General features: G+C 44.4%; 1 protein-coding gene across 5 annotated transcripts in view; it reads left to right on the top strand.

The window, feature by feature from the left end:
• The first annotated feature begins 5840 nt into the window (after positions 1 to 5840).
• Positions 5841 to 13069, top strand: part of RECQL (RecQ like helicase) — a 29498-nt gene continuing 22269 nt past the window's right edge. Inside the window, exons 1-3 of one of the 5 annotated variants that reach the window (XM_032971073.2) lie at positions 5841 to 5947; positions 9577 to 9676; positions 10542 to 10745. In XM_032971073.2, the coding sequence (XP_032826964.1) occupies positions 9661 to 9676; positions 10542 to 10745 (220 nt within the window). In that variant the 5' untranslated portion in view covers positions 5841 to 5947; positions 9577 to 9660. The other 4 variants (XM_032971072.2, XM_032971075.2, XM_032971074.2 and 1 more) reach the window with 4 other exon arrangements.

Here is a 13069-nt window from a genome sequence, read left to right as displayed (position 1 = left end):
ACAGCATTGAGTAGCCAGGGTTTGGTAGATGTTTCACATGTAACAATAAAAACAACCTCAACACATTCGTCGATAACTTGGCAGAACTCGACTATTCAGGATGGTCCTACCAAGTTTCTGCAGTCGTGGGCGATGGTTCCTCTGTGTCCTGTAATCCTAATTGATGCATTTGCAAGGGAGGGGGGTTATCATTGGAACGTTTGGCCAATACAATTTACGTTGTATTGTTTTGGCCGATGGGATGAAACCAGATAACCCGGAGGTAACTCATGCAGATCAGGGGTAAAACACACTCTACACAGAAAGTGCCCGAATCGAACTTGAGGACTTTTTGCTATGAGGCACAAGTGTTACCACTGCGCTGCCACCCTGCCACTCAAATTGATTACAGCAAGTTGATAGTCTCCGCCCAGACACCAACGATAACACTGGTCTACAATTTTTTAAACGTCGTCTGCTTCAGAGATGAAATGTGCTGTTTATTATGGATTCTGATGTGCTGAATTCAAATATGACAAAACAACCGATTGGCTACTGTTCCAAAGATATTTAAGTTTTTACATTTGACATCTATGTATATTGTGTATATAGAGTTTTACTCATAAATTGTAAACCTAGGTATTTTCATGTGTTTATGGTTGCTTTACATGGCAACATGTCACCTGTCCTGTTCATGTAACACTTTAAAATCAGCAAAAGGGTTACATAAATACAATGTATTATGAAACAAAAGGCAAAAAACTATTATGTATAAGTACGTAGTTTAGTCCTTATTCAGTGTCTACTTGGCGCTTCTTGGCTTGTCTCTTGTATTCATTAAATTGAGAATCTCTTGTCACTGTCCAGCAATAGTCTGCAAGCATTGATGGGCTCCATTTGCCCTTATAGCGTGTCTCCATTGTCGCGATGTCCTGGGTGAAATCGCTCGCCGTGCTCGTCGCTCACTGCTCCGCAGTTCGGTGAGAAAAAATCTAGATGAGAGTGCAAAAAAATGTATCTTCGGTGACATGTTGCAACCAAGGCTTTTGTATGTCTTGAGGTTTTCCACCAACTCCCTGTAGTTGTCTGCCTTGTTTCCGAGAAAATGTGTTGCCACTAATTTGGAAGGCTTTCCATGCCGTCTTTTCCTTGCCACGCAGTGCACTGTCAAATGCATTATCTCGAAGAAGTTCACGAATCTGAGGACCAACAAAGACACCTTCCTTTATCTTAGCTTTACTTAACTTTGGAAATTTTCCACGGAGGTACTTGAAAGCTGCTTGTGTTTTGTCCATGGCTTTGACAAAGTTCTTTATCAGACCCAGCTTGGTGTGTAAGTGTGGTAACAAAATATTCCTTGATTCAACAATTAGTGGATGCTGAACACTTTTCCTCCCAGGCTCCAATGACTTGGAGTGGCCAATCTATCTTGATGTAGTGGGAATCTCTCGCACGACTATCCCACTCTTTGGTTCTTTCGGTAAAGTCAAGTAGAAAGAGAAAATAATGCATTAAATAATAGCATATGACGTTTCGATTGCAACACAAGCAATCATCATCAGGTACAAATGAAAGAGAAAAGAAACCTAGTAAACTTAGAAATATAATGCAATACAGCACAGATAGTCGGCTAACATGACAGTCAACACCCTACCTGGTTGATTACGTTCTTCCAAAGACTGCTAAATTTAAGAGAGGGATAAAACACAGAACCGGAGACACATAGACAGACACATAAGCAGAGAGAGATAACACAGAGACACACACATAGGCGCACAGAGGTGCGCCAAATCAAGTTTACGACTATCCCATTCGCAGAGAACACAGCAGTACTTTGTGTATCCAGTCTGCAGACCAAGCAAGACAGCAACAACCTTCAAATTGCTACAAAGCTGCCACTGATGTTGGTCATAGTTTATGCACCTCAAAAGTTGTTTCATATTGTCAAAGGTTTCCTTCATATGGACTGCATGACCAACTGGAATTGATGGCAAATCATTGCCATTATACAGAAAAACAGTTTTAAGATGCATATTCGATTAATCAATGAACAGTCTCCACTCATCTAGATCATGAACGATGTTGAGGGCTGCCATCACACCATCGATGTTATTGCAGGCTACAAGATCACCTTCCATGAAGAAGAATGGGACAAGATCCTTTTGATGGTCACGGAACATGGAAACCCTAACATCACCTGCCAGGAGATTCCACTACTGCAGTCTGGAGCCCAACAGCTCTGCCTTAAATTTTGACTTAAAACTTTCGTGACTGCAGGAATCTCATATTCTATGGTTCTTTCGGTAAAGTCACGTAGATTAATTTTTGTTTACAATAATAAAAGAATAATATGTAAAGTGAATACAAAATATCACGACGTTTCGATCGCAACACAAGCAGTCGTCATCACGTCGTGATATTTTTATTATTTATTCACTTTATTTTCATTTGTATTTTTATAATTTTGTTATTATTTTTTCTATCTTATGTGACTTTACCGCAAGAACCATAGCATATAGCTCTGCCGTACTCTTGGGTAATTCCAAATCTCTGACAAAGTCTTTCAGTTCACCTGGTGTTATGAGGTATAGTTCAGAGGAGGACGATGGGAGAAAATCTTGGTCATGTAACCTTGATGGTTCAGGACCAGAAATTTCATCCTCTCCTTCGTCTGACTCAAGTGAGAATGAATTTGGTGCATCAGGAACCGGCAGTCCTTCTCCATGGGGTACTTGGCGTAAAGCTGATAGAATGTTTGTAAAATGCACAGTCCACTTTTTATTTTTTGACACACCTTTCCCAACTGGAGGTGCCATGCAGAAGTAACAATTGCTGATATTATCTGTTGGCTCTCTCAAAATCATTGGCACTGAAAAAGCATAGATTTCCTTTTCCTGTTCAACCACCGGCGAAGATTTGTTGCACAAGTGTGGCGGCATATGTGTGGGGCCCACATCTTGTCCTGATCTGATCTCCAATTTTGCAGCCAAAATAAAGGTGATAGGCTTACTTAACCAGAGTGGTGATACTGCGCTTTTGTGGTGCCAAAAGTCACTTCACCACAAACATAGCAGAAATTATCTGCTTTGTTCACAAAAGTACGAAGCATCTCTGCTCACTTTGGCTAAACAGAAATGTGTCCCTTTGCAAAATCAAACACCGACAAATAAGAGAGCATGACACTGTATGATTTCTAGAGCTGATATAGGGCAATTTGTTCAGCAGAGGGATGTCAGCCTAGTTATGATTGCAAGATCCATAACTTCTAGGAATGACATGATGCAATTCATATAATATAATGCAATACCAGGTTCAGATTGGATCATTCATTGTTTTGCTCAAAAAGCAAGTACTGTCCAAACCCAGTCATAGATTTATTCGTAGATCCAGTCAAAGATGTATTTGAGTAATTTCTGGTTTATATATATTGACCCAGTAACATATCTTGAAAACTAGAGCCAATCAACAATTTTAAGCATCATTTTCATTCTCAGTGACCCAGAATTAGTTAAGTTGGATTACATTTATTTTGGAAGCATTTTGGCAGTAGACCAGTGTAATACACACATAATTACCATTGGTTTTGCACTCATTTGGCTTAATTCGAGCTCTGTGAGAATTAAATATATTGGGTTGACTATAAATTGACAATCTCATCGCTTGTGTGTGGGAACGTTCGACCCCTGCTGAGTGAAGGATAAAAAGGCGACTTGAAAGATGTTTCAGTTCTGCGAATGAGGACACGGGGGCACTGCTCTTCAGGATTGCTAAAATTTGTATTTAATGAAATGATGCCAATAGCACAACCGGAATAAAAATTTGAAAAGACCAAACAATTATCCTTTTTTGTATTGTCTAAATGCATCTACGATCTTATCCTGTATTGTGGCTGAATGTTTCCTATCAACTTTCTCATCATATCTCCCGTGAATACATCTACAAAGTCAGACAAGGTGATAAGATTTTTCCGTAGTTATTCACAGCAACAATAAAATAACTCAAAATAATAAGCGTCGTTGTGGAGAATGTATATAACAAAGTAAATAAGTCATCAATATTTATCCACCATATATCCATATTTCCCCATTTAAAAAATAATATTTCTTACACAACCGCACGACCTGGGAGTGCATCAATTCAGCAACATTGATTTCGGTGCACGCAAACTCTGGACCAGCTTTACACGGCTACTCATCAGCAGTCAGGTGTGCTCGGATCGATGCTAGTGAACTTGCCAGATGTGGATGTCTGGCTGTTAGCTATGAGTTCTGCACATGACCTAGCAGGGTTTGATTATGTGGACTGTGGAGTCATTTCCCAGCCTCGGAGATGGGAGGCTCGTGACTAAATTCTCGGAAGAGTGGCATCTTGCTTCACAACACTCTAGTTTTGTGCGTTTCTTGCTCAGAATTTGCGAGTGGTGGTGGGTTGTAATCATGACTGTTGAGTTATGTTTGTATTGGTGTAAATCTGCTGTGTTAATAGGATGTAATGTTTCAAGCATCATCGTGGCTGTCCGTTGTGTTGTGCACGACGTTCGTGTCACTTCCTCACTCCTCTCAACTCACTCGCTGCCTTGCCCCAAGCTTGCATTCAATATTGAAAAGTCGACAGGAAGTTATGTACTTGTGATGTTTGTACTTATATACTTTATTTATTTTTCGTGACTTGCTTAACTTTTATCTATATCTCACTGCTATCGTTTTTTTAATTGTTTTTTTTATGTTGTACTGTAACTTGATGGCTCGCCCCTACTGGACATCTGTGAAAAAGAGCTTTTTAGCTCATCAGATTCCTCCAGGATAAATAAAGATTCTGATTCACATTCACTCAGCTCATTTGCTGACTCACCTCACTCATTCTCAAATCACTCGCTTTCTCTCAACTCGCTCATTCCCTCAACTCATTCACTCATTCCCTCTCAACTCACTCTTTCTATTTTAACTCAATAACACACTCCCTCTTGACTCACTCTCAACTCACTCAACAACAACAACCGCCATTCGCCACTAAGTGGCGGTGACGTCACAACGACGCTTGTGCCAGGCCATGTGCACCTTGAGGCCACGTGAAGTGTCCAACGCCCGCTGACAGGAGGTCACGGGGCAGACCCAGGTGGTGCCACGGGTCGACTAACTGAGATGACTGGCTGGTGCACCACCTGTGCCCCCTACTGTCCCAACCTGCTGTGCTTTAGCCATCCGGCGCTCCGTTCGTTGTTGTGAGCGTCGCTCCTCCGGCCTCCGTTGTTGTTGGAGGGCGACTGCCTCCAACTGCCCAGTAGCGTCCTTCACGAGCCTCCTCCACAGAGGCCGATCTTGACACCGCTGGTACCAGTCATCGGCAAGTCCACTCACTCAGCTCCACGTCCTCCTGTACCACATCACTCCATCTCTTCTCTAGCCCGTGCCGCGCCTGTTTAGCCCTCTCTAGCCGAACAAATGCTGCGGGCTACATGATCCAGCCAACGCAGCATTGCCTGCAGGAGGAGCTCACAGATTGGGCTTTGTCCAGATCTTTCAAGGATATGTGAGCTCACAATCCAGTCTAGTTAAACCCAGGATGGACCGTAGGCAGGCCAGCCTAAATGTTTCTAACCGGCGAAGATGTTCCATTAGGGGGGTCCACGTTTCGCAAGCGTAGAGAAGGGAGGGAATGACCGTGGCCGAGAAGACCTGAAGCTTAGTGCGGAGCGACAGACCAGGTAGCTTCCACACAGCGTTACGTAACCGATGAAAAGATATTGCCGCTCGACTGATTCGGAGTGAGACCTCTGCTGTTAAACTGGAGCCGGTCATAAGCACACTTCCCAGGTATGGGGAACTCTCCACTCCCTCCACAACTGCCCCATCACCGATTGGGAGTTGTGGGGGTGGAGTGTCCGATGGTACAAAATACCCAGGCAGGTGCTTAGTTTTGGTGGGGCACGCTCCAGTCTCAGCAGCAGCGTCTCCAACTCCTCCTCTGAGTAAGCAGCTATTACCAAATCATCAGCATACATAACGTGGTTGAGCAATAGGGAGCCATCCCTTGACCGCACCCGGGCATCGATCAGCCTCCCATTGTATCTGTACCAGAAGGAAATTCCTCCGGTACAGCTATTGAAGGCTTCACGAACTACGTGGTCAAAATAGATGTTAAATAATGTGGGAGCCAGAGGACACCCCTGTCGCACTCACTCATTCCCTCTTAACTCATTCACATTCAATTTTGATTTAAAGCTTTTGTGACTGCAGGGATTCATATTCTTGATTCTTTCGGTAAAGTCAGATTTTTTATTATTTTATTGTTTCTTCTACGTGACTTTACCGAAAGAACCAAGAATATCTTTCGCTCGCGCCCGGGCGATCCGATTCCTCGGTTGCGATTCCGTTTAGCGGCCGACGTCGCTCGCGGATTTTCGGAGGAATGAATCGATTCTCCGCGTCGCTAACCGCGTTATACGATTCCGCCGGGAGTCGATTCCTCACTCGTGCCGGTAAAGCGGACACTGACAGTCCACACTGTACGCGGACAGTCCACACTGTACATTGAATGTACATTGACTGTACACTGACTGTGCACACTGTACATTGACTGTACACGGACACCGTGCACGCTATTCGCGCATAGAACTCATGCTACAGAGCTGAGTACGGACTGTACTGTACACGTCACTGGACAGTGCGTACTGTACGCAGTCTGACGTACTGTACACACGAGTCGGGACGCGCTGTAACACTGTTACACGTACTATAGACACCAAGTGGACCCTAACCTTACTCTACAGCCGGCGGTGGTGCTGGCGGCAAAGCGCGTGGCCTGTAAATACAGCACTGTGGAGGCAGCAGCGAGGGTTCGTGGATTGTGCACAGATGTGACACCGAATGTTGTGTTTTAGTTTTCCTTCCCCACCCCCACCCCAACCCCGCACCTCCGATTAGCACGGTTGGTTGCGTATGGTGCGAAAGAAGTTCAACATACGGACCTTGATTCGTCGAGAGAATGCGATAGAGCAAATGTGGACTCCCACCCCCCCATGTGCTGCAGCAGTATGGGATAACGTGTTTCGTCGCTACAACGCGCGGGTTTGCTCCGGGTACTCCGGTTTCCTCGCACAGATAACATTTTTTTTAAAAACCCCTCATTAATTGGCTGATAACGCCTTCATACATAGAGAACCGCAGAGCTGGGTCGACTGTTGGTGGCCGCTCCTGAATGCGGTTTCCACCGCGCGCCTCCGAGTCTTCTCTTGAAATATTGAGGGGTTTTTTTAACCGAATTCTAAATAAATGTCTCTTCTTGTTATTTTGGTTGCCGACCCCTCAACTAGGGGGATGGCGGCACTTGCTGGGAACCTGAAGTGAATACTTATTCCTGCAACAACAAAAAAACAAGATATGATCAGGCAATCATTCCCAATTTTCATTTCGTATGTTTTGTTTGTTGCGGTTGTACCCGATTCAAGAGCCGAATGGCTCACAGGGCTATACCAAATAAATGAACTATGAAATGAACTATGTTGAACTTCTTTCGCACCGTACGTAGCCAACCGCGCCAATCGGAGGTCGGAAGGACAACAAACTAAACACAACAAGCGGCGAGCGAATGCTGTGCGTTGGCGGCGCAGTTACATACATACAAGTTGATAGAATACAGACTACTCGCATTACCTCACTACGCAACTCTTAATAACTCGCGCTGTGCAATGCGCTCATCAGCCATTATCCATGCACTGCTGGACGAAAGCTTCTCCAAGCCGTCCCCATCCCTCACGATCCTGCTTTTGCCACAATCCATGGCCCTTCTGGTGCATGAGCTTATCTGATCGCCCTATCTCCGTGGTTATCCTTTGCTTTGACGATTATTCGCCACTCATCCTTCAGCCATCCCTTTTGGTGAGGCGACTAACCCAGGGGTGGGCAAATTTATTGACTCGCGGTGCCACAATGGGTTCTAAAATTTGACACGAGGGGCCAGGCCAGGAAACAGATGGATGGAGTGTTTGTGTGAACTAAATATAAATGACGTGTTAAAAATCATTACATGAAAGGATTTGGCCTTTAACAGGTAGCAAAGCATTTATTTGCAAGGCAATTTAAAAAATTGCACGAACATGAACAATACAAAAACGTGTCGTAACTCCCGGTCAAAGTGCGCCATCTAATGGGGGAATGGGGGCATTGCAGGAGAAAGGTAAATTTGTATTTAATAATAATATTTGGACAAGTTCGGCGGGCGGGATTAAAAAGCCAACGGGCCGTACTTTGCTCATGTCTGCTCTAACCCAAGCCCATTTCTCTTAAGCGGTCACAAGAATTTCGTGTCTAATTTACAGAATCTCCGATTCCACGTGTTCCCCTGCTGAGCCTTGGTGTTATTCCGAGCATGCGCCTCCTGTTCGCGTACTTTTCAACTTTTTTTCACTGCCCCTTTTGGTTTAACACAGAGGCTTTCGCGACCAATACCCATGATACAGGTGTTTTTTGGGGGGATGAGAGTGACAAAACGCAAGCCCCATTCGGCGCGACGAGGCCGTACATAGATTGGGGGGGGGGTTATTGGCCCGCAGCTAAGTGGGGACCCCGCGTAGGGGGGAGGTGAAGATGTACAGGGACGCCTCTACTTATGAACATCCAACTAACGAACTTTCAGAGATACGAACAAACCTGTCCATACGTCGAGTTGCCTTTTCAACCGCCGGCGCAATAGATGGCGGTGGTGGCATCTACATCTGCAGAACATTAAGGACCAGTGGCATATACATCTACGGAAGATTATACAACCTATAAAGCCATTCCCTGTGTTTAGTGTACATGTTCTACAATATGTTTTTAATCGACGGGAGGAAAGTTAGACTTACGAACAAATCGACTTACAAACAGACCTCTGGAACATAACTCGTTCATAAGTAGAGGAGTCCTATATGTTGGTGTGGGGGGTGGTGAGAACAAACATAGCAAGGGGAGACCAAGGATAGAGGGAATGGGGGGGGGGTTATCCAATGCTCTTCATCGCTGCCCATGTTCCCGTCCATGTCTCGGGTAAATGCACCGATTGAAAACGTTAATGAGCCACAGCGGCATATGCATACTTGTCAAACCCTTATTAGTGCCTGCCCTATTACAGACCAATTCAGACCTTATAAATCTCAAAGTTCATTCTCCAAAGTCCCATCACAAGGGAGAACCAAACAAATTTAAAAAAAATTCCCCTTATTGAAACTGCTGTACAACGTATAGACCTGAAAGCTCAATTTTCCTGTACAAGAATACAGGTAAACCGTATGGGCTGACAGGTATTCGTATGGGTTTCGCTATACAGTGTTTCTTTTTTTTTCAAAAGCACTGAATCTTGCGCTTGCTAACCCACCCGGTTCGCTTTCAATAATTGCCATTGATTTTCATGACACGCTCGCTTGTGTTTTTCGAGCTTTTCCCCATCCATTATTTTGTTGAAATTTTACAGGTTAAATGCACACGTCTGCATATACCGTGTGGATATATTAAACAGTTGAGGGCTACAAAGCATGGTTCTGTCAATATTTGAGGTTATGGTATTCAATAAACATGTGATTGAGAGACAAGTTGGTGTGAAAGTTGGTTTATTGTCGTGCAGTGGTGCCGTCTCTGGTCTGCAGACGTCATTTCTGACTGAGACACTTTCTGGTGAAGGAGGAGCTGCCTCAGGAGGCAGCCGACAATGATGTGCCTTGAAGGTAATCTGCCTATCAATGATACTCCTCTGATACCACGTGGCTTCCATTGGTCACAGTCATTCACCGTCTGCCATGTATGCATGTTGAACTTCTTTGGCGCCGTACATAACCAACTGTGCTAATCGGAGATGCAGGGGAAGGACAACAAACTAAACACAAAAAATGATGACCCTTGCAATCGCTGAATTTCTCAAAGAATAGGAGGGACTCATCACTTCTTTATTACTAGCACATGTTTATACATACAGACTCAATGACCAGGCATCATGAGCTAAATATCATTCACATGGCAATACATTATAATTGTAACAATTACAAGTTTATAAATGTTAATATCCCCTAGGATGTTGTTCAGTCACCTACAATATTATAATCTTCCCATGAAATCGAACATTTTCTAAGGGAAATAAAGGAGGAAATGGGAAAAAATATATATTTTTTTACCTTTCTTATGCTATTCGTTGTGAACGGTTGCACTTTATTTTGCGCATGGTTGCAATTTATTTTGCTCAGTCGGTGTGAGCTGCTGAGGTCGTGACGGGTTTATTTTTTATTCCTGTTGCTCTATGCTCCTAGTACCGTTTCTGTTCTACTGTAATGTGAAATGATGCCTACTTTATCGGGGGTGATATTGGCACGTAAAATAAAGATTGATTTATATACTAATACACTGCCACATGCACAGTACATCGAACATGATTGAATGTAGGAAAAAAATCTCTCAAACGATGGTCTAGGAAAGAAGTGCATATGGATTTTAAAAGATGGGAAGGCCGTTGTATTGCACAGATGCGTACACAGAGCATACACAATAATGCATCACGAATGTGTCCGGCTAAGTGAGATTCTATCTTCCTTCCTACAGACCTGGAGGTGGAGCTCGCGTGTGTGTCGTCTGAGCTAGACAGAGTCGGGACGCAGATCCAGGAGCTGGTGGAGCAGCAGGAGCTGCTGCTGGAGCGCAAGGCGAGCATCCAGAACAAGATCAGCAAACTCCAGCGCAAACAGAGCAAAGAGCAGAGCGGCTCCGCGGACAGTGCTCGCGCTGCAGAGAAGTGGGAGCGAGAAGGTGAGGCCCACGTGCAATCTTTTTTATTTTACCAGGTAAGGGGCCATCCATTTAGTACGTACACATGGAGGGGGGAGGGAGGGGTTAACCCAAATGCGTACACTTGCGTATGGGGGTCCACTGACAATGTACGTACGCATAGGTAACGGCGGGGGGGGGGGTGAAGCCTCAATAATTTGTCTATATTGGCCTTCAAATGAGTTAGATAGTCCGGCGGTGGAATATCTGTTTGCTTAAACACGTCGTTTCTGCGTGGATTCAATATCGGCCGTTCTATAGTAAATGGTCCTTATTCAGTGTCTACTCGGTGCTTATTGGCTTGTCTCTTGATTAATTAAATGGAGCATCTCTTCTCACTGTCCAGCAATAGTCTGCAAGCATTGATGGGCTCCATTTGCCCTGATATATTTTAGTGACATGTTGCAACCAAGGCTTTTGTATTGCTTGAGGAGGTTTTCCACCATCTCCCTGTAGTTGTCTGCCTTGTTGTTTCCGAGAAAATGTGTTGCCACGAACTGGAAGGCTTTCCATGCCGTGTTTTCCCACGCAGTGCACTGTCAAATGCATCATCTCGAAGAAGTTCACAAATCTGAGGACCAACAAAGACACCTTTCTTTATCTTAGCTTCACTTAATCTTGGAAATTTTCCATGGAGGTACTTGAAAGCTGCTTGTATTTTGTCCATGTGTAGTGAGTCCAAACGAGTCGCAGACGTTGTCTTGGGAGCAACACATTTTATTAAACTCTTAGCACAACATACTCCAGGCTATTAACACAACACACTCTCGGGTGGTGACCACCCAACTAACCACGCTACGGCGGAACTAGACACGGTTCCACAATCCCGGTCCTGACCACAAGCTGGGTCCTGGACCGCGTGGCTGGAGGCTTCTTCAAGCTTGACATGGATCTCCTCCCTCTCCAACAGTAAGAACCCCGAACCCCTCTCAAGGGCCCCCCTTATATCGGGCCGGGCGGGGGCTGGCTCCATCTCTCGCCCCACCCACCTTCTCGATCTCTCGCCCTTGCCCGAAGGCTCTCGAGAGTTCTTCTTGGGCCATGTGACCACCCATTGGCCCCCTCGCCCGGTGGCCCCCCTCCAGTATCATCCAGTCACATGCCCCCAGATCAGCCCCCAACGTAACCCTAGCTGGCTGACACTCTCGCTCTCTCAACGGGAGCCCGCACCGCACACTGTGCGTGGTGCTACCGCACTTAACCAGCGCTCACCCAAGCCCCCACTAGGACTGGTACTACACCCCGTTTCCGAGGTGTACACACAATAGTATACATCCCTAATAAAGGTTTTTGGGTTAGATCGCGTTTATTTATAAATGTGTCGTAACCCTCCACCACCCGACACGGCCAATCAGCAAAAAAAGTGTCACGTTGACAAAAGACAAATAATTCACTACTTTAGCCCACCGGTGTGTTGAAGAATGGATCCACAACATTTACAGTTTGAGTACGACGTTTCGCTGGTAAATACATCCAGCATCATCGGGCAATTCGCCAGAATGGTAAAGCCCTCGCTTGCTCCCGGTTTTATATAGAGCAGCAGGGTGACGTCATCACTTAACTCATATCAGGTGCAGTGATTAGAGGCGGAGGGTATTGTAATTATATAATCGATTAGTAATCAGTCATTGGTTATGATTGGTAATGAGTTGTAGATTAGTAATTCTTTAAATCAAAATGTAATGTGTATTATTTAATAATACGCTTCCAGGCGTATTATTATTTAATAATTATTATTTAATAATACGCCTGGAAGCGTATTATTAAATAATACACATTACATTTTGATTTAAAGAATTACTAATCTACAACTCATTACTAATCATAACCAATGACTGATTACGAATCGATTATATAATTACAATACCCCCCCCCCTCCGCCTTTTTATAACACATTTATAAATAAACGCGATCTAACCCAAAAACCTTTATTATGAATAATATTGGTCGCGAAAGCCTACGTGTTAAACTGAGTATACATCCCGCCGTGGCCTCGCAAGCCCGGCACCACACAGTGACATTCCCAGTCACTACACATGGCTTTGACAAAGTTCTTCATCAGACCCAGTTTGATGTGTAAGGGTGGTAACAAAATATTCTTTGATTCAACAAGTGGTGGATGCTGAACACTTTTCCTCCCAGGCTCCAATGACTGTCGGAGTGGCCAATCTATCTTGATGTTATGGGAATCTCTCATAGATTTCCTTCATATGGACTGCATGACCAACTGGAATTGATGACAAAACATAGCCATTATGCAGCAAAACAGCTTTAAGACTCATCTTTGATGAATCAATGAACAGTCT

Source organism: Petromyzon marinus, chromosome 45 (genome assembly GCF_048934315.1).
Source record: "Petromyzon marinus isolate PM22_M1 ecotype Great Lakes invasive population chromosome 45, UKy_Petmar_22M1.pri1.0, whole genome shotgun sequence".
Taxonomy (NCBI): domain Eukaryota; kingdom Metazoa; phylum Chordata; class Hyperoartia; order Petromyzontiformes; family Petromyzontidae; genus Petromyzon; species Petromyzon marinus.
Note: the sequence above shows the minus strand (reverse complement) of the source record. Positions and strands in the feature narration are given on the sequence as shown.